The sequence below is a fragment of the Volvox carteri genome (assembly GCF_000143455.1).
Source record: "Volvox carteri f. nagariensis unplaced genomic scaffold VOLCAscaffold_18, whole genome shotgun sequence".
NCBI classification, from domain to species: Eukaryota; Viridiplantae; Chlorophyta; class Chlorophyceae; order Chlamydomonadales; family Volvocaceae; genus Volvox; species Volvox carteri.
Window position 1 is genome coordinate 1,392,878 of NW_003307561.1, and position 20,205 is coordinate 1,413,082.

The following is a 20,205-nucleotide window of genomic DNA, read 5'->3' on the forward strand; positions in this document are numbered from 1 at the left end:
GGGGAAGGTAGGGAAGCAGGTAAGGGGGGCACTGGTGACTTTACGCGCCGGCAGAGGGGGGGCATCAATTGGTGGGCATGGGCTGCGGTCGCGTTGTTTTGCCCCAATATGGCGGTCGCCCTCGTTGCGGACAGCCCTTCCCCCCCGTCGCCTTTCTCCTCCTCCCGGTCCTCCCCCTGTCTGCACTGCTGGGGTTCACCCCCCTCTCCCCCGGGGGCCTTACATGCCGCAACAGGGGACGGGTGGAGCGCCAGAGCGGAGGATGCCATTCTGCACGGCTGCATTCCCGTGTTGGTGAGTGAGCGAGCGAGTGGGTTTGGCAGGTGGCAGGGCGGGAACGTCTGCAGCCGCCGACGCCGACGCCGTGCTGCGTACTTCAAATTTATTTTGTTCTGACGGCGCTGTTTCGCCCCATTGCGACTAATGCAACCCAGCAACAGATTCTTTGGTTACGAAAACATCCAGAGTTGGTGTGAATCCTGCCACCGGAAGTGGCGCGCGTGACTTGTGTTAGCATGATGCAGGCGAAGGGATGTCGGCTAAAATAAAACTGTCTGTCTGTCTGTGTGTCCATCTGTCTGCTCCTGCCAGATTATGGATGCCGTACACGCACCCTTTGAGAGCATCATCGAGTGGGACGCTTTCTCCATCCGTCTGCGGGAGGAAGCGGTCAATGAGATGCTGCCCGAGGTGCGGCTGGGGCCGGTGGGCGGGTGGGCCGGGATGGATTACAGGGCGGGGAGGAGGAGGAGGAGGAGGGGGGAGAGCGGGGGGTTGGGAGAAGTGAAGTCGAGGTGGGTATTTAGGGAGGCGAGATAATGGACCCGCCAGCCGTGTGGCTCAAGGGTGGGATAGAGGGTGCAGAGGTGGCCGGGTGTATGGGTAGCGGGGGAGGAGTGGGAGGGGTTTGAGGGGAATGAGGTTGGGTGCACAGGATATCCCCTGGGCGTGTCTTTTGGCTGAGGAACAGGGTGCATGACGGCGGTGGAGGAGGAGGGTTTTTAGGGGCCTTGCATCCCCGGGTGCTGTGTGCTGCTGTGTGCCCAACCATTTCCCGGCCTCAACTTAGCAAGCACTGTGCGCGTCATCGACACACACATACACGTATACGCACACGTATACACATACGTACGCACACGTACACGCATACAGACATACACACGTACACACATATAGACGCACAGATACGGTCGTCCCTTCAGTGGGAAACACTTTCGACTGCACACGGATTACCCGTCCCGCATGAAAACCACAATCAAGCCGGCCTGCCGCTTCCTCACAACTAAACCCCCTTTCTCCCCCAACCCTATTCCCGCCCCCCCTCCAGTTTCTGTTGCACATCTCCCCCGAGCAGGTGGAGCGGATGCAGAGGCGACTGGCAGTGGTGTGGCACCGGTGAGGGCCCTTTCACCTAGGGGGCAAGGAGGGCTGTTCTTGAAGGGTTGGGCTGAGCTATGAAGGGGGCTGGGTAGACCGTGGCCGTGCGCCAGTAGAGCGGTAGGAGGTGGCGTGCATCAATGTCCTCCGGAAAGCTATCACTTCACATTTTCTTCCGGCTCGGTTCACCTCCACCGCCTCCTCCTCCACTCCTCCACTCTTCCTATGTGTTCTAATATGTTTCCGCATCAGCCGCCGCCTCCGTGTCCCCGTCCCTCCCCCTCCCCCTCATGGCCTTCCTTTGCTGGTGGAGGTCCTCTCCGTGGTGGTGACCGCATGTCCCCGAATCCCCATTGTTTTCCTTTTCGTTACTTCCCCGTTAACTCCACACTTCCGTTCCCCTCTACCCCACCTCCCCTTTCCCGCCGCGCATGCACATCCTTCTCACCGCCTTCTCGCTCAGCTTCGCCTATGCGGCGGGTCCGCTCCTATCCGGGGCGTTGCAGCGAGCCTACGAGTCCAACCGCCATCGGCGGATGCAGGCGGTTACGGACGAGGAGGGGCAGGCAAAAGAAGCTCTAGAGCGGATGTCGAAAGAAGTGACCGGCTCTACGATGGCGGCTGGCGGCGGCGGTCCGGGGGTGAATGCGGGCGAGTGGCTGGGACCTCCGGGTCACCCGTTCACTGCGCTGACACGTTTCCCAGTTCGCTCTGATGCTTGGAATACCATCATGGCCTGGCTGCATTCGAGGATTCCCTTTACCCGTGGATAGAGAAGGGGGGGGGATGTGGGAGAAGCAGGGGCGCGGTGGCAGCAGCAGTTACATCGTATTGACGCTGGTGAGCGTGGCAATATGAAAAACATAGGCAAGGGTTAGGATATGTAATCTGGGTTGTGCTGTGCTGTGCTGTGCTGTGCTGGCACCGTGGTATGCGGTGGTGTCACGTGTTGTAATGTCTTTTTATTTGCTGTGCTGCGCTGTGCCGGGCAACCTTGTAGGGGTGTGTGCGTGTGTGTTCTGGATGTCTTGGGTGGAGAGGTGTTGTGAGATCCGTTCCATGGGGAGAGTTGCAACGGGGCGGGGGCGGGGCTGTACCACGATGGCCAGAAGGAGTCGAACGGGAACAAAACACCGAAACCCCTTTGGGGCAGAGGATGGTTGGTACGGCGGCGGTGCTGGAGAGGTGTACTGGAAATTCGTTTGTTCCGCAGTGGGAGATGGTTGCGGATCATTCTGCTAACATCGCTTAGGAGCGTAGTACGTTTAAACTGCCATGTGTTCTATACTAGGGTTAGGCACTATTGATAATATGCGACCATTGCCCCCGGGAGATCCCGTAATCGAGACCCGTCAGGGTCGAAAATCCTTCCAATGGTGGAAGGTATTGCGCCCCTAGTTGATGGACGGTGGTGACCTGGGATTAAGTTGACCTGCGAGCCGACCAGGAATGGAGTTGGGCCGCTGTCGACCCGGCAGATTCCGTTGGATGCTGGTGGTGGGTGCGGAACCTGAGCGATCCACTGAGAAGTTGACTAGGGTGACTGGATGAGGGAAATACCGGGGAAGGCAGGATTTCGCAGGGTAGCTGCCACGAGTGAAGATATGACCCCTGTTTCACACATCGTATGTTCTTACGTCGGTCCGTTTTCACGACGATGTGGTCAATGTACATCGAATCCCTCGCCGCCGTCGAATGTGAGAATTTCGGTGAGTCATGTGACGTACTATGTGTAGAGTGCGGCAGACTCCCTGACCAGCGGTCGATTAGTAGAGTGTGTGTTCGCTGACGTCCTCGCCTTGACAGATTCTCCACAGCTGTCATTGTCGCTGTGACGCCGTTCACTGTATGTCTGGCTGGTTCGCCGTGGTAGACAAAGTACCCGAGCAGGAGCGGAGATGCTTCGTAAGCTATACATCATGTACGAGTAATCGCATCTTCGGACGATACATCTCATATGACAGTGGGGATTGGGGTCTTTGGGGTCATGCCGGGCGGTTGCTGTGGAGATGCTAAGGTTTATAAGGGCGCTGAAGGCAAGTAGAATTGAGTCATTGAGATGCCCCGCCCAGAACTCACTCAAAAATGCCCTCTTGCTCCTGGAACCATAATACAGGATTTGGCTTCGATCTAGCACGTTTTGGATGTTTATTCGGGTCCCACTGTCAGACGCAGGGTACTACGCCAGACATACCGGTGTGCTTAAATTACAGAGGATGCCGCTATCCGACTAAAAAAAGAATGCGAACAAGAATTAATGCCGCTGGGTACCCCGGATGCACACTCCACAAACGGGACACAGTCGGTTCACCCACAAGAGGCGCACGCGCGATTATGCCGTAAGCGCCAAAATTAATTCAAGCCTAATTCAGCGATGAAATGGCAACACGTTATTGCCTTGCCCTGCAAGCTCAACACGGCATGCAATGGACAGAACCATCCGCAACCTCGCATCTTAGTACATTGCGGATACCCAAAACTAGGACCTTTTAGGCAACGAGCGCCATGAACGTCGCCTCGGGCCAAGCGGCGAGTAGCTTATATGTCCCGCAAGCTGACAGACGCCGTATCACTTTGTCCCATCCGCACTGAAGAGATGCATGAGAGGCGGCATGCAACGGCGTTGCGCTATGGCGCCTTGCACTGCGCTGTGTCAAAAGACCCGTCAATGTTGACGAAGCCGGAGCCCCTTTGCACCACAACAATACCAGTAACTACAAAGCACATCACAGCCACCGACAAACCAGCCAATGACGTGACAGTTGACATCACAAAAGCGATTGGCCAACACCGTTCGGTGCCTGCGTCGCCGTGCCCGTTATCCCGAGGAACCGAGAGCTCATAGCATCTCACAGGCAGCCGCGCCCCTGAAAGATGGCGAGGGGGGAGAGACGACGACGGCATATCATTTCAAGGAACCAACATCAAAAAAGCAAGGAACAAGACAGCGATAGATGGATAGAAACCAATTATGAGGAAGGAAATGAACCCTTCAAACGACAACCCCCACTACGCACCTGCAGCTTGGCAGCAATACGGGAGCCCAGCTGCGGATCCGCCTGGGACCAGTAGCCCACCCAGATGCGCCGAATCTCCTGTGGGTGCGCGGAATAGATGGATGAGAGGGGCGGTAAATACCAGCCGACATATTGAGAACAAAAGCTTCGGGCCACATCATGTGGACCTCGCATACAGCCCCCAGTTTTGCGTGCCAGAAGGTTAGCCCCACACATACCTGCGTGCAGCGTGGATCGGCCAGCATATCTGCCACCCGCACCACAAGGCGCTCCTGACGAGCAGGGTCGAATGACCGCCATCGGGCACCAGCCTGGAACAATCGTAGGGGTGGGGTCTCATAAAGCGTTTGATGAAGGGGACAGGTTCAAATCGGTTGGTTCTCGACTAGCAGCAATTAATTGGGACAGCTAGGCGGCCTGTAGGCATCCACCCACAACCCTCGGGTGTAGTAACCTCCATCCGGCAACCCCATCAAGACCCCCACCTGCGCGAAGTTGTTCTCCTTGGCAATAACCACCTTCTCGCGGCGTCCAGACAGCGGCGCAGTCGACACGGCAGCCACGCGCTCGGCGTTGCGAACAGGGTCGAACCTACATCAGCCAAAGGACGACGGGAATGAGAAATCAGCTCCGCGCAGCGCTTGAACATATCAGCACACAGCAAAGCTCACCGGGCATAAAGTAGACTTTTACTTTTCCATAATGACGAATTCCAACTCATTGCCCAGCTACGAATATTGCAATTTCTCGAATGAAGCCGCTGGCTCCTGTACCCCACATCCGAAAACCCATTAACAGTATTTCTTCCCACCTTGACGGGAAATAGTTGATCTCCTCGTCCCGGTGCATGATATTCATGAAGCCCTCATGGTGGTTGTTATGGTGGGGGCATCGCGGCGCATTCACCGGCAGCAGCAGGTAGTTGGGGCCGAGGCGGTGCCGCTGAGTGTCCGCGTACGAGAAGATGCGCGTCTGCAGCAGCTTGTCATCCGTGTAGCCAATGCCTTCAGGATGGGGAGGGGCACGAGGGCAACATATTTTCACTCGATTACCAAATTGAGCTCGAGGCGTCAAGGCATTCGTACCGAGGGCGTTTTTTGGGTGGTTGAAAAAGAGTAATGTCCCGCCATACCACCCGCCAAATGCAAAACCCAAATGGCAAACCTAAAATGCAAAACCAAAGGCTCTCGGAACACACCTGGCACAATGATGGCGGGGCAAAAGGCCACCTGCTCGTTGTCGTTGAAAAAGTTATCCACGTTGCGGTTGAGGACCATGCGGCCAACAGGCTGCAATGGAAACAGGGACTCGGGCCACGTCTTCGTCACATCAAGCGGGTCAAAATCAAACCTGCGCGAGCATGCATTGGACAGTTCAGTAAGGTGACCTGGCATCACATCCCTGCATCACATCACCACTCACTTGTCCTCGTCGGCAGGATCCATCGTCTGAATCATCAAAGTCCACTCCGGGTAGTCACCTGTTTGCACGGCACCAACGGGAGAACAGTCAAGAAAAATCAATCAGTTGCCAGTAGCATATGAAAGACCTCACTCAAGCACAAAGACCACCAACCAGGACGGCGGAACCCCACTCCAAAATCGCACCCACCTGCCGCGATAGCGTCGTAGAGATCCTTGGTGGCGTGGCTGTGGTTAGCCCCGCCCACCAGCACTGCCTCGTCGTCCAGCAGGTACTTCTCGCCTGCAGGAACGACAAATGCGCGACCATATCCTTAACACTCGTCATAAAAGCACCATCGAGTCTGCATGGGATCTGCGAAAATACTGGTGCTGCAAACCGAGAGCGCTGGTGTGTTGGCCCCCGACACGAAATCACCATATAAATACCATACTGAATTGTCGTACCGGACAAGGTCCCAGATCAGCTATTTTCCTACTCTTCCTGCACTTCCACTCCACCGTCTCACCGCACTTGGGAATCCAGTGAAACTTGACGTACGTCTCCTTGCCCGCCCTGTTGATGAGCTTGAATGTGTGGACACCGAACCCGGGCATGTGGCGGTAGTTGAGCGGAATGCCAGCGTCGTCCAGCAGGAATGTCAGCTGCAGGGGGCAGCGGGGGAAATTTGCAATTAATAGTCTTGTGCCGGCACACCGTACGTGGTTTATTGACCCTGAAATGCCACCCTCGCACTTCTGCACAATCTCGTTAAAACGTTCCGAAGCAATGCTTCACATCACCGATGCAACCCGTCCAAAACTTGCCATGTGGGCCGACTCGGGGTGGTGAGACAGGAAGTCCATGATGCGCCAGGCCTCCTGGATGTGAGACTTGGGGTTAGGCTTGAAGGCGTGGACCATGTCGGGGAACTTCATGCCGTCGCGAATAAAGAACACCTGCCGGTGGGAAACAGGACATACATTCGAGAATTGAAAGGAGTGTACCTTAATGATTCGGACAGTTCATTCGTTCAATTGTCCGCTTTAGTTGCACAAATAATCAGCTGCATTCATTCTTCGACAATCACTCGAGTGCCAACAGTTGCTGCAACTCCCCTCACCGGCATGTTGTTTCCGACCATGTCGTAGTTCCCCTCGCGGGTATAAAACTTGACCGCAAAACCGCGGGGATCACGCAGCGTCTCCGGTGAACCCCGTTCGTGCACCACAGTGGAGAAGCGCACGATGACGGGCGTCTGGACGCCGGGCGCGCGCAGGAAGTCTGCCGCGGTCAGGTGAGACACATTGTGGGTCACCTGCAGCGAGTACAGAGTGGACGGGAAAGAATGTGGGAAGCGGCGTGTCACAGCGCATATGACCCAGGTGCTCAACCAGCAACGACCCTGGAGGGCCGAACCCCGCCATCGCCAAGAAGGCAGAAGCATTGACAAACGAGGGATGGTGCGGCTTGCAGGAAACCCACCTCGAAGAAGCCCTTAGCCGCAGCGCCCCGGGCGTGTACGACGCGCTCTGGGATGCGCTCCCGGTCAAACTGGGCCAGCTTCTCGATGAGGTGGTAGTCCTGGGAGGAGCGGAGAGCGTGATAATTTGGAGAGGGAAGGCACTTTCTTTTGCAACCCTTTATGGAAAGCCGAGGCCACTGTCCAATACCACAGCAAGCAGCCACAGTTCAATGCCCCGCAGGTTTCGATGAAAGAAACGTAGGGTTCCGACAGGGATGACGTTGATATGGGTGGCGTGTTGTAGTCAAATAAGACGGTGTGAGGTGAGGCGACTAAGGCATCAACCCAAATCGTTGTGAAAGCTACGACTTACCTCCAGCAGGATGGGTCCCCGAGGCCCCACGGTCATCGAGTTGTTGTTGTTCCATACGGGCGCTCCGCTGTTTGTCGTCCAGTATGGCGAGTTGTAGGCCGAGCTCGGGCGAACCTTCAGTGAATGGCAAATTCAATCTCGTGATTATCAAAGATGAAAACTACTGTATCCTCCAGTTTCAACTGAGGCAGGAAGATGGGTGAAACTCAAAATGGGATAGCAAATAAACCCGGCCAACATGCAGTGCATGGCCACAACTCAAAAGAGATTCACGTAGAAGAAAGCAAGGAAATCTCAAACCCCGCTAAAGTGGGCCGCCCTTCGGCAGCGCTGGCGTGGCTATTCGTGGCACACGTGTTCCCCGCAATCCTCAAAACAGCAACCGCGCCGGTTGCGGATACCAACAAAACTTTCAACCAGGACATGGGAGGTCACGCAAACCCCTGGCTCGTCCCTGCGACCCCACCTTAGACGGATCCATTTCCACGAACTTTTGAGGATAGAAGCTCAGAGGTTCGCTGAAGAGCTATCTCACGTTACTAGCCTCCTTAATATCCAAGCCTTAATTCCGAAAAGTTCGGGATAAGCGCTGTATAAACACAACAAAACGGTGGAATTCCGACTGCCAGAGGAATGAAGAAGTATTTGAAGACAGGCGAATTTATCCAGAAGACATATCTACCGTGTTCGGGAGTGGCCGTATCTGTTGTTGCAGTGTCGGTGACAGTTGATGATGTGGCAACCGCCTCTACGGCAGTCCAATCCCACGTTCGAAACTTTAGGTCAAGTTCACATATTTCGCTTCATCGAGCAACTCCACTGACTTGTCTCTCCTTTTCCGTCGTTGACATAAACAGAAAGAGCCATACACTTGTGGAGGATTTGGGGGCTAATATCGGTTAAGCGGTTCCGTGCTGCAATATTGAGTTCCACGGATTTTAGGGCATGCAAGTTATAACTGAGTGGTAAAACTCTTTTTGTGAGAAGGAAGATACGAAGTCAACTTACAACCGGAATTGTTCGCAGAAACCTCTCTTAGGTCGCTGCCTTGCAATGCATGCCGTTTCGGCATGCGCCTCGGGCAGGTCGGAGCAGACACACTTTCGGCACTAGTGCATTATTGCGCGCATGATTTGCGCACAGATGGGTCACGATTGTCCCTGCTCTGGAGCTTGCAGACGCGCTCAGGGTCAGGGCTGTGTCAAAACTCCAGGAAGGCCATATGTTTCGAGCAGATTTACAATGCGGGTGCAGCTGAAACCAGCAGTCCGTGTGCAAAGTGGACAGCCATGGCATGGCACAATGCTCTAATTGCAAAACTATTTGCGTTATTGTTAAGAGCAGTTGAAGGTGCAGCAACACCCACAGCTAAGAAAACCACGCACGGGTGCCATGCCTTCTCACCGGTGTGCTAACCACTAACCAATGCTTTAAATTTTAATCCTTCAGTAACACAGTCTGGTCCTGCATCGGTCCGCCGGTCCTAGTCCGCTGAGATACAGTCCGTATGTGAGGAACCTGTAGGTAAGCCTCGTGTGCATCCGCTCCAGCCCTTGCATCCCCTGCCCCTGCCCCGGTCCCTGCCAGCTGCTTCCGGGATTCCGGCGCCTGGCCTGCCTCCCTCGCAGGACTCGAAAAGAAGGACGTCCCGCAGATAAAGCCGCCGTGGGCTGCATCGCAAAATGGATCGTATGCTCCGTTCTTTTTGTATTGTCGAGCAATTAAGCCAACCAAGGCAACTGCAAGCAGGGGAGAAACCCTGGCTGCAAGAGTGATGCAGAGTGACCCACAGCAACCCACATGCCAGCTTTCCTGAGGCCTAAGATTGCTTAAGCTGCAACGTGCGCTATGCCACTGCTATTATGGCCACACTGCATTCCTCCCCCCTCCCCCCATTGACATGCTTGTTCTCCAAGCTTTTAGATGGGTAGGAATAGGATTTCACAGGCACAGCGCGTGCTTTGCTTCGTGTTACATGCGCCGGCAAATGAGTGCCGCATCTGTCTACCAAGACCGTTCATGTTAAAGCATGAAGCAGTGCATTAACTAACGGAAATGTCGTTGACCTTAGCGCTTCTGTCAACCACCGCCGCGTCGCAAAGGGTTTACCCAAGCAATTCCCTACGTAAACCAATAATGAGCGTTATTTGTCTCAGCTGCGCCCAGCGTGTTGGCCGAAGGCTACCGCACAGCCTGCTCTAATTACTTAACTTTAATACGCGTTACTTGAGCGCTTGAATCAAGCTCTGTTGTTTGGAGGGGGGTTCCCTTATTTTTTAACATTGCTGTTGAAAAGGTCTGTTATCATTTCTAGTCTCCTGCGCTCTCAATCGACTGCCGAGGGTGGGCATTTGTTGCAGCACGCGTATTAGGACATATAAAAAGGCGATTTACGACCGTATAATTCAAACGGAAAAGTAAATGGCAGCTGCGATGGGTGGTGGAAGTGGCTCGGCGGCTTCGCGGGCGGCCGGATGGGGCCTTGCGACGCTGCTCAAGGCCGGAACACCAACCTCTATGCGCCAAGTACTAGATGGTGTTTATGCTCACACACCACCTGGGGTCGTGAAATTCAACGTGAGCATCGCGGACAGCGCCCAGAGGACATGGCTTAGTGTCACCGGTATGCCGGTCCGGTGCCCGATCTCGGCACCCTACACTCCCCGGGGCTCCGCCCTTCTTCCCTCTGTGTGTGTGCTTTTGTATTCTACCCGGGGACACCGCTCTCCGAGGTTGTGCGGATACGTGTGTTGTTGTGCTCTTACATCTGTTCCACAAAGAGAGCACGACGAGACCGGGGTGAACATGTGAAAACGCCAGCGGGGAAGGAAATATTCAAAAGCCCTGAGTGCATGTGTATCTATATACGTGCCAAGTAAGGCCATCACCTTTTTAAGCCCCTTTCTCTTCCTGTTTTGTCCTGTTCAGGACTTGGTGGTTTCGTCGGGTGAGGGCTGCTGGATATCCACCACGGATGGTCGCCGCTTCCTGGACATGACCAGTGGTGGGTTCAGAGGGGAGGGGAGAAAGGATGTTCAGGAGGGAGGGGAGGAAGGGGATGGAAAGATGAACGCAATGACGTAGGGGAGGAGGCGCGGTTGGAAGGGAGAGATGAACACAAGGTATAATCAAAAGGGGGGTTTTCTCTTAGGAAAGCGGTGGTATGATGCGGTGTATGTGGTGTTTGGGCGGTTTTGAGGCGATATTGAAATGAGCAGGACCACTTCTGACCTCCTCCACATACATACATACATAGGCAGGTGGCTGGCAGAAGTTAAGGCCTGACTTCTGCTCCCGGAGGATCCGGGTTCAAATCCGCCTGCCAGCCCCTCGGTGTGTGAGGGATGTTGATTTGGGAGTTGGGCCCTCCATCTTATGGACGGTGTAGGACGTGATTACAGCAATTTGCGAGCTGACCAGGAACTAAGTTGTGGCGCCGTTGATCCCGCTAGATTTGGTTGGATGCTGGTGGTGAGTTGCTGAACCCAACGAATACATTCTGAACTTGGATGGGGTCAATGGGTTAGGGTGCCCCTCTCGCAGGGGAGAGCAGGGAACTGCCTCGGGAAAGGAGGCCGCTGGTGAAGCTATACCACCCTGTAACATCATACATACATACGCACATGCGATTCCAATCTTGCATTACTTCTTCTTGCCGTAAGTCTACCCCTCTTCCCGCCACACGCTGCCCAATGACCACCGCCCGCTGCTGGAAGGTATCGGTGCGGTGAGCACGGGTCACTGCCACCCCGCCGTGGTGGAGGCGGTGCGGAGGCAGGCGGGCAGGGTGGTACATGCGCAACAAAACGTGTTTGGAGCGCATGAGGCCATGGTGGGTTGGGGTGTGTATGTGGGGGGGGAAATGGGAAGGAGCAGTGGATATGGGTGGATGGTAATCCCATGTTCCCACTCGATAAGGGTTGTATGCGGTTATAGGCGTGGCGTGGTTAGGGAACCCCGGGTTTCACACACCGGGGGAATTGTGTGACACCCTAGCTAGGGTGGACCAGGAGTTGGGTCAGAGTGATCAGCGGGATTTCCCGGGTTAGGATGCCTAGGCACATACATATATACATATATATACATACATACATGTACACATGTATACATACATATACACATACATATACACATACGTACATACATACATACCGCATACGTACACGTGCATGCATGCATGCACACGGATTTCAACGAATGGGGCGGAGTGGGGTGGGCTATACTGGGGTCGTGGGGAGGGCCGGGGAGGGAGGGGGAGGGAGGGGGCGTCCTTAGGGAGGGAATACAAGTGGGAGGGGCCTCCAGGAGCCCCAGTCCCCCCAAGGGGAACCGCCAACAACTGCACTGCGCGGCGAGAGCTCCCCACTTGGCCCCCCCTCCCGGCGGGGGAGGCTTGAACACTGTTTTCCCCCACCTGCCTGCCTCGCCGCCAGGTCGACTTGTACGACAGGCTTTCCGCGGTTCTTCCTCCCTCCCTTGACACCTACTTCTTGGCCAACAGCGGGGCGGAGGCAGTTGACAATGCGGTCAAGATTGCCCGGGCCGCCACGGGCCGCCAGAACGTCATCGCCTTCGAGGTGCGAGGAGGGGATTGGCTTCCGCGGCGGGGCAGAGGAGTGCGAGAGCCCTAGTGAGCGGTATGTGCTGACCTGGTCTTTTTTCTGGAACCTACCCCCAATTTTTCGTGGAATTTCCCATCATCTTATCATGGGGGGCTCCCTAAGGGAAGCCGCGTTGCCCCCCCTCCCTCCCTCCTCGTTGGCTGTGTTCGCTGCTGTTGTTGTGTTTAGAGCGCGCTGTATTTTATTTTGGTCAATGACCCTTCCCCTCTCCCCTCCTCTCCTCTCGCCCGCTGCGCACAAACCCCTTGCCACCTCTCTGCCTCCTCGCATGTGCCCTCCCTGCCTCTGCCGCTTCTGCCGCCTGGCCACCAGGTGAGTCCGAGGGGGTGCGAGGAGGGGGTTGGGAGGAGCACTTGCATGCCACCGGCAGCTTATCATACCAGCAGCTTATCAGCCAGTTTTGTCCAGGTTCCTCAATTCCGCCGCCAGGCCGGCGAGCAGCCTAATTCCAGCTTGCTTCACCTCCTCTTCTACTCACGTCAGTTTTTTGCTCTTTCACCGCCTTTACACCTACCTCTACAATATTACGGATGTTTTTCCTGCTCTCTTTCCGCACTTAATTTGGTCATGGCGGCTAGGTAGGTAGTTTTACGCTATCGTCATGACCACGAACATCATCGCGACGACTTCTTCTTCGTCACAAGCCCCGACTGGTTAGTCATGCCTTCTTAACTTCTGGCGCATTAGTCTTTCCTTGACAGCAGCTTCACTCGCTCGTGGTCCGTCTCCCCCCCTCCCCTCTCCAATGCTGTTCATTTAGCTCTTGACCACCCGCTTCTTCTCGCCCTCCCCCCCTTTTTCCACGGCTCCAGGGTGGTTTCCATGGTCGTACACTGGGCTCCATGGCCCTCACCTCCTCAAAGACCATATACCGCCAGGGTTTCGGACCCCTCATGCCGGGGGTGCACATCGCACCCTACCCGTACTGCCTGCACTGCAAGGTAGGGGGAAGAGAAAGAAGGGGGGAGCACGAGGACATACAGAGGCACATACAGAGGCACATACATACACATACACATACATACACATACATACACATACATACACATACATACACATACATACACATACATACACATACATACACATACATACACATACATACACATACATACACATACATACACATACATACACATACATACACATACATACACATACATACACATACATACACATACATACACATACATACACCGTGTCTCAGTCATCGGGCAATTTTGTTTTCCCGTCCCAAACCTTCCTCCTCCCAGGGAGGGGGAAGAGCACGTCGCCCTGCCAGCCTTTCCGCTCCTGACACACGCTGCCAAGCCCACGGCAAGTGGGGGTTTGGGCCCCCCCCACTTGCATCACGTGACCGCCCCACCCCACCCTCCCGCCGGCCCTTTTCCCCCTCCCCCCCCCGTCTATCACCAAAAACCCCGCATCAGGCCCAGGTGGCTCGCGGTCACGCGGGCTACCCCTATCCGGCGGAACAGGCGGCCTCCGCTGCCGCCGCTGCTGCTGCCGGGTACGGCGACAGTAGCGGCGGCGGCTGCAGCAGCAGCAGCACGATGTCTTCTCAGGCTGCTCGGGACATCTCCTGCTGTGGGGGGCCTCTGGAGGTGAGTCTGGGGGTTCATCGGGATGGTTCCTTAATCATGTGTTAAGGAACCAAGGATTGAACTGCCTGCCGGCGTCCTCAAAGTCCGAAACGGCCTCGTGAGTCCCAAGCGATAAAGTCACCGACCCGTGGTTCCGGAAGTAAAGCCCCATTTCGGGGGTGGAGGTGTGTGTGTGAGGGGGGGGAATGTTCGGGGGAAGAGGGTGTTCAGAGCAGCCGGCGAGGGGGTTAGCTATGCCGGGAAGAGAGGACTGGGAGGCCGGGGCGTCAAAGCCACACGGGCAGGGAAGGGGAAGCTGGGTCAGCGGGTTAAAATGTCGGTAGTAAAGTTCGTTCACAGGTTGCAGGTGCGTCTCGTGACGGCGTTGGACTCCCCTTCAGCAGTTCTTCGCAACTTCAAATGGACATGGACGTGGACGTGGACGTGCCAGCCGACAGTGGTTTCCCTTCCGCCTTCTTTGTATTACGTGTATGTATTTCCCCCCCTTCCCTCCCCCCCTTCCTTCTCCCCCTCCCTCTCCCCCTCCCGCCCCCCTTCCCGGCCCCCTTGCTCTGGACTCCTACGGCAATCGGTGCTCTGGCTCTAGGAGCACTTGTTGCTGTTGGCGGTTTCAATGCCGTGTTAACCGCACCGCGCTGGTCCCCCATCCTACCTATCTACCTGCCGCTTGATTTTCTCAGCTTCTGTTCATCTCTTTGTTTGTTCCAGGCCGATATCTTTAGACTAGTTTCCTTCAGCGTCACTCCGCCAGGGGCATTTCTGGTTTATCTGCCGCTGCCGCCGCCGCTGCTGCTGCTGACCAACTCCCTTGCTTTCCGTTTGGCATGAGCCTCTCCCCTCTGCCGCTTGTGCCGCCTGGCCAGCTGAGTCCTAGCGGTTTCGAGCTTAGTCGTTTGTTGTCTCGCGCTACGTCGGCGTCGGCGAGCTAGCTGGGTTGGGTTGGTTTGGCCAGGGGCGTATTAGCTGGGGGGGGGTTCTTGGAGGAACTCATGCCTGCGTGTCAGCAAGCAGTGTAGCACAGCCAAAACATCAGCCACTACTTACAATACTTTGCCGCCATTGCGCCTACACGTCGCCAGCACTACGGTCTCCGTTATTTTTCTGATTTTACACGACTTTCCTTTCATCTAGCCGGCTTGGTAGTTCTTCTTCTGCGTTTTTCGCCTTCTGCCTTCTTTGGACTTTGGACTTGCCAGCTAGTGAATCGTTTCGCAACCACAGCTATGGCCACGTCGCCGCCAAGATTACCACTATTCAAGTCATGCCTGGTCAGTATGTATTCCTGATGCAGCATTTGTCTTCTTCTCCTGGACTACCCGTCCACCTACCTCCGGTATCTGCTTCATTCGCCAGTGGTTCGTCTTACCCCCCCTCTTCCTCCACTTCCCCCACTTACCCCCCTTTCCTTTCTGCCGCCGCAGTCCCTGGAGTGGATGTTGTCCACTCAGACCGCCCCCGCGGACACCGCCGCCGTCATCCTCGAGCCCTTGCTGGGGGAGGGCGGCTTCTTGGTGCCACCCCCCGGATTCCTTGAGGGGCTGCGGAAGCTGTGCAACAAGCACGGAATACTGCTCATTGCGGATGAGGTGGGGTGGGTAGGAGGGGGCCGGGTGGGGGGAAAGGGCGGCAGAGGGCTGAGGGGGCTATCGGCCGGTGGCGGGCTGGGAAGGGGGGGAAGTTAAGAGGACGGGAGAAAATAATAAGCGAGAGATACTGAACGGATTCTTCATTTTCGAATTGGATTTGTCAGATCAGAGATGTCCACGTGTGGGTGAAATACGTCGAGGGTTCCTTTACCCCAACAGCCCGTTGGGGGATTGGGAGGAGCACTTGCATGTCACCAGCAGCTTATTACCAGCTTATCAGCCAGTTCTGTCCAGGTTCCTCAATTCCGCCGCCAGGCCGGCGAGCAGTTTAATTCCAGGTTACGTCACCTCCTCTTCTACTCACGTCAGTTTTTTGCTCTTTCGCCCCCTTTACACCTACCTCTACAATGTTATGGACGTTTTTCCTGCTCTCTTTCCGCATTTAGTTTGGTTATGGCGGCTAGGTAGGTCGTTTTCCGCGGTCGTCATGACCACTAACATCATCGCGATGACTTCTTCTTCTTCACAAGCCCCGACTGGTTAGCCATGCCTTTTTTACTTCTGGCGCATTAGTCTCTCCTTGGCAGCAGCTTCACTCGCTCGTGGTCCGTCTTTTCTTTCCCCCTCTCCCCCTTCTCTTCCCTTCTCCCTCCCCCTCCTCGCTGTCCTTTCGAACCCACTCTGCCCTCCCCCTTACCCGCCTGCTGCTGCTACTGCGGCTACCGGTCCTGCTGTTCAGGTCCAAGCAGGTGCAGGTCGCACCGGGCGGTGGTGGGGCCACCAGCACTGGCTGCCGACAACCAACACAGCCGCACCATCTCAACCGCAATCACAACCGTCTGCCGAGGCGGTTGGTGGCGGCCCCGACCTGGTGGTATTCGCCAAGGGCATAGCGAGTGGGTACCCACTGGCGGGTGTCGCGATGCGGAGGGAGCTGGTGCCGGCAAGCAAGATGCCGCCGGGGACACTGGTGAGTGGGTGGACGGGTGGGTGGGGTTTGGGGAACAGGTGGGCGGGTGGTTTTCGGCTGGTGAGTGGGTGGACGGGCGGGTGGGCGTCTGTTCTGATGTGTCTGTTCTGTTGTTGAGCTTCTCGCGCGAGGCCAGAAGGAACCCAGCTGTAGTTGATGCCGTACTGCCGTACTGCGCCTAGTGAGTGTGTGTGGTGATGTGTCAATGTATTGTGGGCGGCGCAGGGTGGCACGTACGGCGCCAATGCGGTGGCTTGTGCGGCGGCCTCCGCCACCATCGACGTCATCAACGGCGAGGGCTTGGTGCGCAACGCGGCTGTACGGGGGGTGCAACTGATGACCGGTAGGTTCACGGAGACGTCTGTCTGTCTGTCCGTCCGTCTGTCTGCCATTCTCTTTAACCCCACATCTTTTCCATCTCTGGTATCAGCTTCACTCGCTTGTGGTTCGTCTTAAACCCCACCTTTCTTTTCGCACGCTTCTTCTTATGGATGATTTTGCGTGCGTCTCTCGCGAAGTGGGGAGTTGGGGGCAATCAAACGTCTGTTATGCCGTTGAGCGTACTATAGCACCCTGTGCTCATAGGGCCTACGTTTGCCGCCCCATAGGCTCGGCGGTTGAGGCGCACCCATCAGTTACTGTGCCGGGCACTAACAAGTCAATCGATGGATTCGTTCGACCGAGGGGGGATCGTGCGCTGTCTGTTACTCACACCGGTCATTTAAAACCGAATTAAAGCCTCCATCCCGGTGGACGGGTGCTGCGCCCCAACCCGCTCGTGTCCTCCGCCTCCGCCTCCTCCTCCTCCGCCTCCGCCTCCTCGCCACACACACGGGTGGGGTCATATCTCGGGGACTCCCCTCCCCGCCTCCACCTGCCCTCCCCCGGTGCTACCTGCCAGTTATGTTGCTTGTTTGATTGCTTCTATAAGTTCTGTACCCCTCCTCCATTCGAGCCCGAAATGCTGGTTCCCCCCCACTTTACTTTTTTTCAGGCCTGGCGGAGCTCGCCGCTCAGCTGCCTCCCGGCCTCATCGCGGATGTCCGGGGTCGGGGGCTGATGGTGGGCGTGGAGTTTGGCGGCGGTGTTAGCTGCGGTGGGGGGGAGGGGGGCGGTGGCAGCGGGCCCTCTGCGCCCCGCTACACTCCAGCACGCAAGGGTGTAGCGTCGGTGAGTTAAGGGAGGGAAGGGGAGGGAAGTAGGGGGTGGCTGGCTGGCTTGCCAGGTGCGGACTCGCCCGTTGTGTAATTACATTTTCGTCATTCCTTTTAAAAAATGATGGGCTGTTCTCCAGTTCTCAGGATCCTGATTAGCGCTTCCACTGGTGCGCCCGGACATTCCACTCTGTAATCTCTGGTTTTTTAAGGTCATATGGCTTCTGAATGAGGTGATTCTTCATTTCCTGGCCTTCCCCTTCCCTTTCGCATTTCTTTAATTTGCCCCTCCCACTCCTGAACTGCGCGGGCACCCCCCCGCCCCGCCCCGCCCCGCCCCGCACAGGCGATCACCAAGGCCTGTGCTGCCCGCGGCATGCTGTTGCTGACGGCGGGGGCCCGCGAGTGCATCCGCTTCCTGCCGCCCCTGACCATATCGCAGGAGGAGGTGCGGCAGGCGCTGGATACCTTCGGGGAGGTGTGCAGGGAGGTGCTGTTGCGTCAGTAGCGGTAGCTTTGGGGTGGGAGGGGGGGAGAGAGCACCTGCAGTTGGATGGGTGGGGAGGTGCTCGTGCTTTAGCCGAGTGCGGCAGTGTGTGGAAGCGCTTTCCACGGGACGGATGGGGGTTATCGAGGAGACAGCGACACCATCAGAGGGGTGAGCGGGAGGAGGGGGGGAATGGGAATGGGGGGGATAGGATCTTAGTTGCCGAGTGGGGCGGTGGGGATGTATCGCTGCAATGCGAGAGGTCAGACCTGTCGGGTGTTCTGTTAAGAGTATAATTTAAGCAGCAACTGTGAGTTATGTGGGCAGGCCAGGGCGGATTCACTCACCAGGATTGGGGCTCCTATTTGGATAAACTCCTAACTCGATTGGCAATCGACTCTACATTAAAAACTTTTTATCGTATGGAGTTGAGTGCTGGCCCAGGCAGTATAGTTATTATGAGTTGTTGGTTAGAGGAGACCGCAACGACTTATGTCACGGAACGTGCCGCGTTGGACCAACCAACTAATGTACGGCCGGTTAGACCGGCGGGTTTCAATGGGGGTGTGAAACTCAATGGAGTGTCTCTCAATCAGGATGATTGCAATACTTTCCGTTCTTAAGCCAGTGGACAGATCATGTCTTGCCGCAGTGTAACAACTCCGTAACGCCAACAAGGCGCTGCAACACCGGGCCCCCTTTTTAGGCGCCTGCATCCACGCGGCTCGCAGTCCAAAACAGGCATCAATAAGGGGTAGATCGGGAAACGGAAGCTCATCCGCCCAGCTGTTGTTCTCGTGCCCGTGAGGAACCCATTTCACGAGGTACCATGTCAGGGTTTGTATAGTAACCGTTCCTATCAGATCTGATTTCGCCGTACACCGGACAGCCCAGCAAGACGTGCTTCTGATCTTCAATATGGCTATCAGTGCCGCAGCAGTTTCATACCTGCTCCTCCCTAGGTACATAAGGTTGTCCCTTGTGCGCTCTGTTCGCCGCCGGAGCTCAACCGTTGACCTCCGGTGTGACAGCAAAGCCTAAACTGTGACAGCAAAGCTGTAACAGCAAAGCCTAAACTGTATGAGCTTAAAATTTGCTGAATGCGGAATACATCCAGTGCTCTGGTTTGGAGACACTACTGCAGTTTGCGATTTAAGGTCCTGGGTGCGATTTTGGGTAGACCCCCGACACTGTTGGGAGCGTGAGATTATGGCTAGCTGCAGCGATGTGAGTTGAGGACTCGGTTGATGGACCGAAATTCGCACGCTGGATTGGTGGCGACTGCTGAACCCTCTGTTTTGCGGATGTTCCGGTGACTGGGTGAGAGGAGGGTATTTAGAAGGCAGGATCAACCGCCTTGGACTTGCAGTTCGTATGGCGCAGTACAAAGAGGTAATGCGGATTGTGCTGTGTGGTGATAAATCGCAGAAATGACGATGTGTTCAAGTGGCCCAGAAGCCTCCCATTCTGTAACAACATAATTAGGACGTAACATGCAATGAAGGCACCTCCTTCCTGCCCGCTTGTTCAGCTGCCAGCCCCAGACTTCGCCAAGTGGATTCCCAGTTGCTTACTGTCCGACAGGAACGCACCTGGCTGAACTGGCTGGACATCTAGACGCGTATGCTTCCAACCGCTCATCAACCGATCCAAACCACACCTTTCGGCAATGGCCTATTCATTAGCCACTCGATCGCATTAGCATCACGTCGCTCTTGCGGGGCCTCTCGTTCTGTCTGACCACCAGCTTCTTGCTTCACCTTTAGCCGCTTCATGAGCGAGGCCTAGAAAGCCCCAGTGAACTTGATATCGCCATCTGCGGTGCTCGTATCTGGCAATCCGTAAAGCCGCACCACTGCATCAGACGAATAGGTGTGCGGTTTCTTCTGCATGCATGTATTTCTTGCAGTATCGTATATGCACTGTACTAGTCAAATAGTCAACAAGGGGGTTGTAATCAGTTCCGGTTGAGGGCGATCCGGTCACAAAGTCCATTGAGACGCTGGGCGGCGACCCACTGTACAGGCGAAGGAACGCACCGCTAGGACCTCCAAGCGCAAACGCACGGTAGAGAAAAAGATCTGCGGGCGATGATCGACGAAAGGGCGCAGCTCTGGAATCAATTACTTGCTTGTAATAATCAATCGGT

At 55.8% G+C, this 20,205-nt stretch overlaps 2 protein-coding genes across 2 annotated transcripts; one reads left to right on the forward strand and one right to left on the reverse strand.

Moving 5' to 3' along the window:
• Nucleotides 1-3,566: 3,566 nt before the first annotated feature.
• Nucleotides 3,567-8,291, reverse strand: cat1 (catalase). The gene is made up of 14 exons (XM_002950409.1): nucleotides 8,100-8,291; nucleotides 7,634-7,747; nucleotides 7,281-7,379; nucleotides 6,919-7,113; nucleotides 6,608-6,754; nucleotides 6,325-6,460; nucleotides 6,006-6,098; nucleotides 5,817-5,874; nucleotides 5,593-5,744; nucleotides 5,206-5,398; nucleotides 4,880-4,985; nucleotides 4,613-4,705; nucleotides 4,395-4,472; nucleotides 3,567-4,244 (listed from the first exon to the last, which is right to left on the reverse strand). Exons 1-14 carry the CDS (start codon nucleotides 8,112-8,114, stop codon nucleotides 4,227-4,229), a joined length of 1,497 nt encoding a protein of 498 aa, XP_002950455.1. The 5' UTR covers nucleotides 8,115-8,291; the 3' UTR covers nucleotides 3,567-4,226.
• A 1,763-nt stretch (nucleotides 8,292-10,054) lies between these two features.
• VOLCADRAFT_90848 (uncharacterized protein) lies at nucleotides 10,055-18,077 on the forward strand (the record flags this gene model as incomplete). The annotated part of the gene is made up of 13 exons (XM_002950282.1): nucleotides 10,055-10,210; nucleotides 10,562-10,637; nucleotides 11,350-11,465; nucleotides 12,067-12,210; nucleotides 12,568-12,581; nucleotides 12,685-12,733; nucleotides 13,068-13,196; nucleotides 13,686-13,859; nucleotides 15,281-15,445; nucleotides 16,185-16,415; nucleotides 16,641-16,758; nucleotides 17,410-17,585; nucleotides 17,916-18,077. The coding sequence occupies 13 exons, from the start codon at nucleotides 10,055-10,057 to the stop codon at nucleotides 18,075-18,077; spliced, it is 1,710 nt and encodes a 569-aa protein (XP_002950328.1).
• Between the last annotated feature and the right edge of the window lie 2,128 nt (nucleotides 18,078-20,205).

Coding starts and splice junctions, on each gene's coding strand:
- cat1 (XM_002950409.1), bottom strand. Junction 6,755..6,918: donor TGGTCGGAAACAACATGCCG/GTGAGGGGAGTT, acceptor TCCCACCGGCAG/GTGTTCTTTATTCGCGACGG. Junction 4,706..4,879: donor AGGAGAACAACTTCGCGCAG/GTGGGGGTCTTG, acceptor CGATTGTTCCAG/GCTGGTGCCCGATGGCGGTC.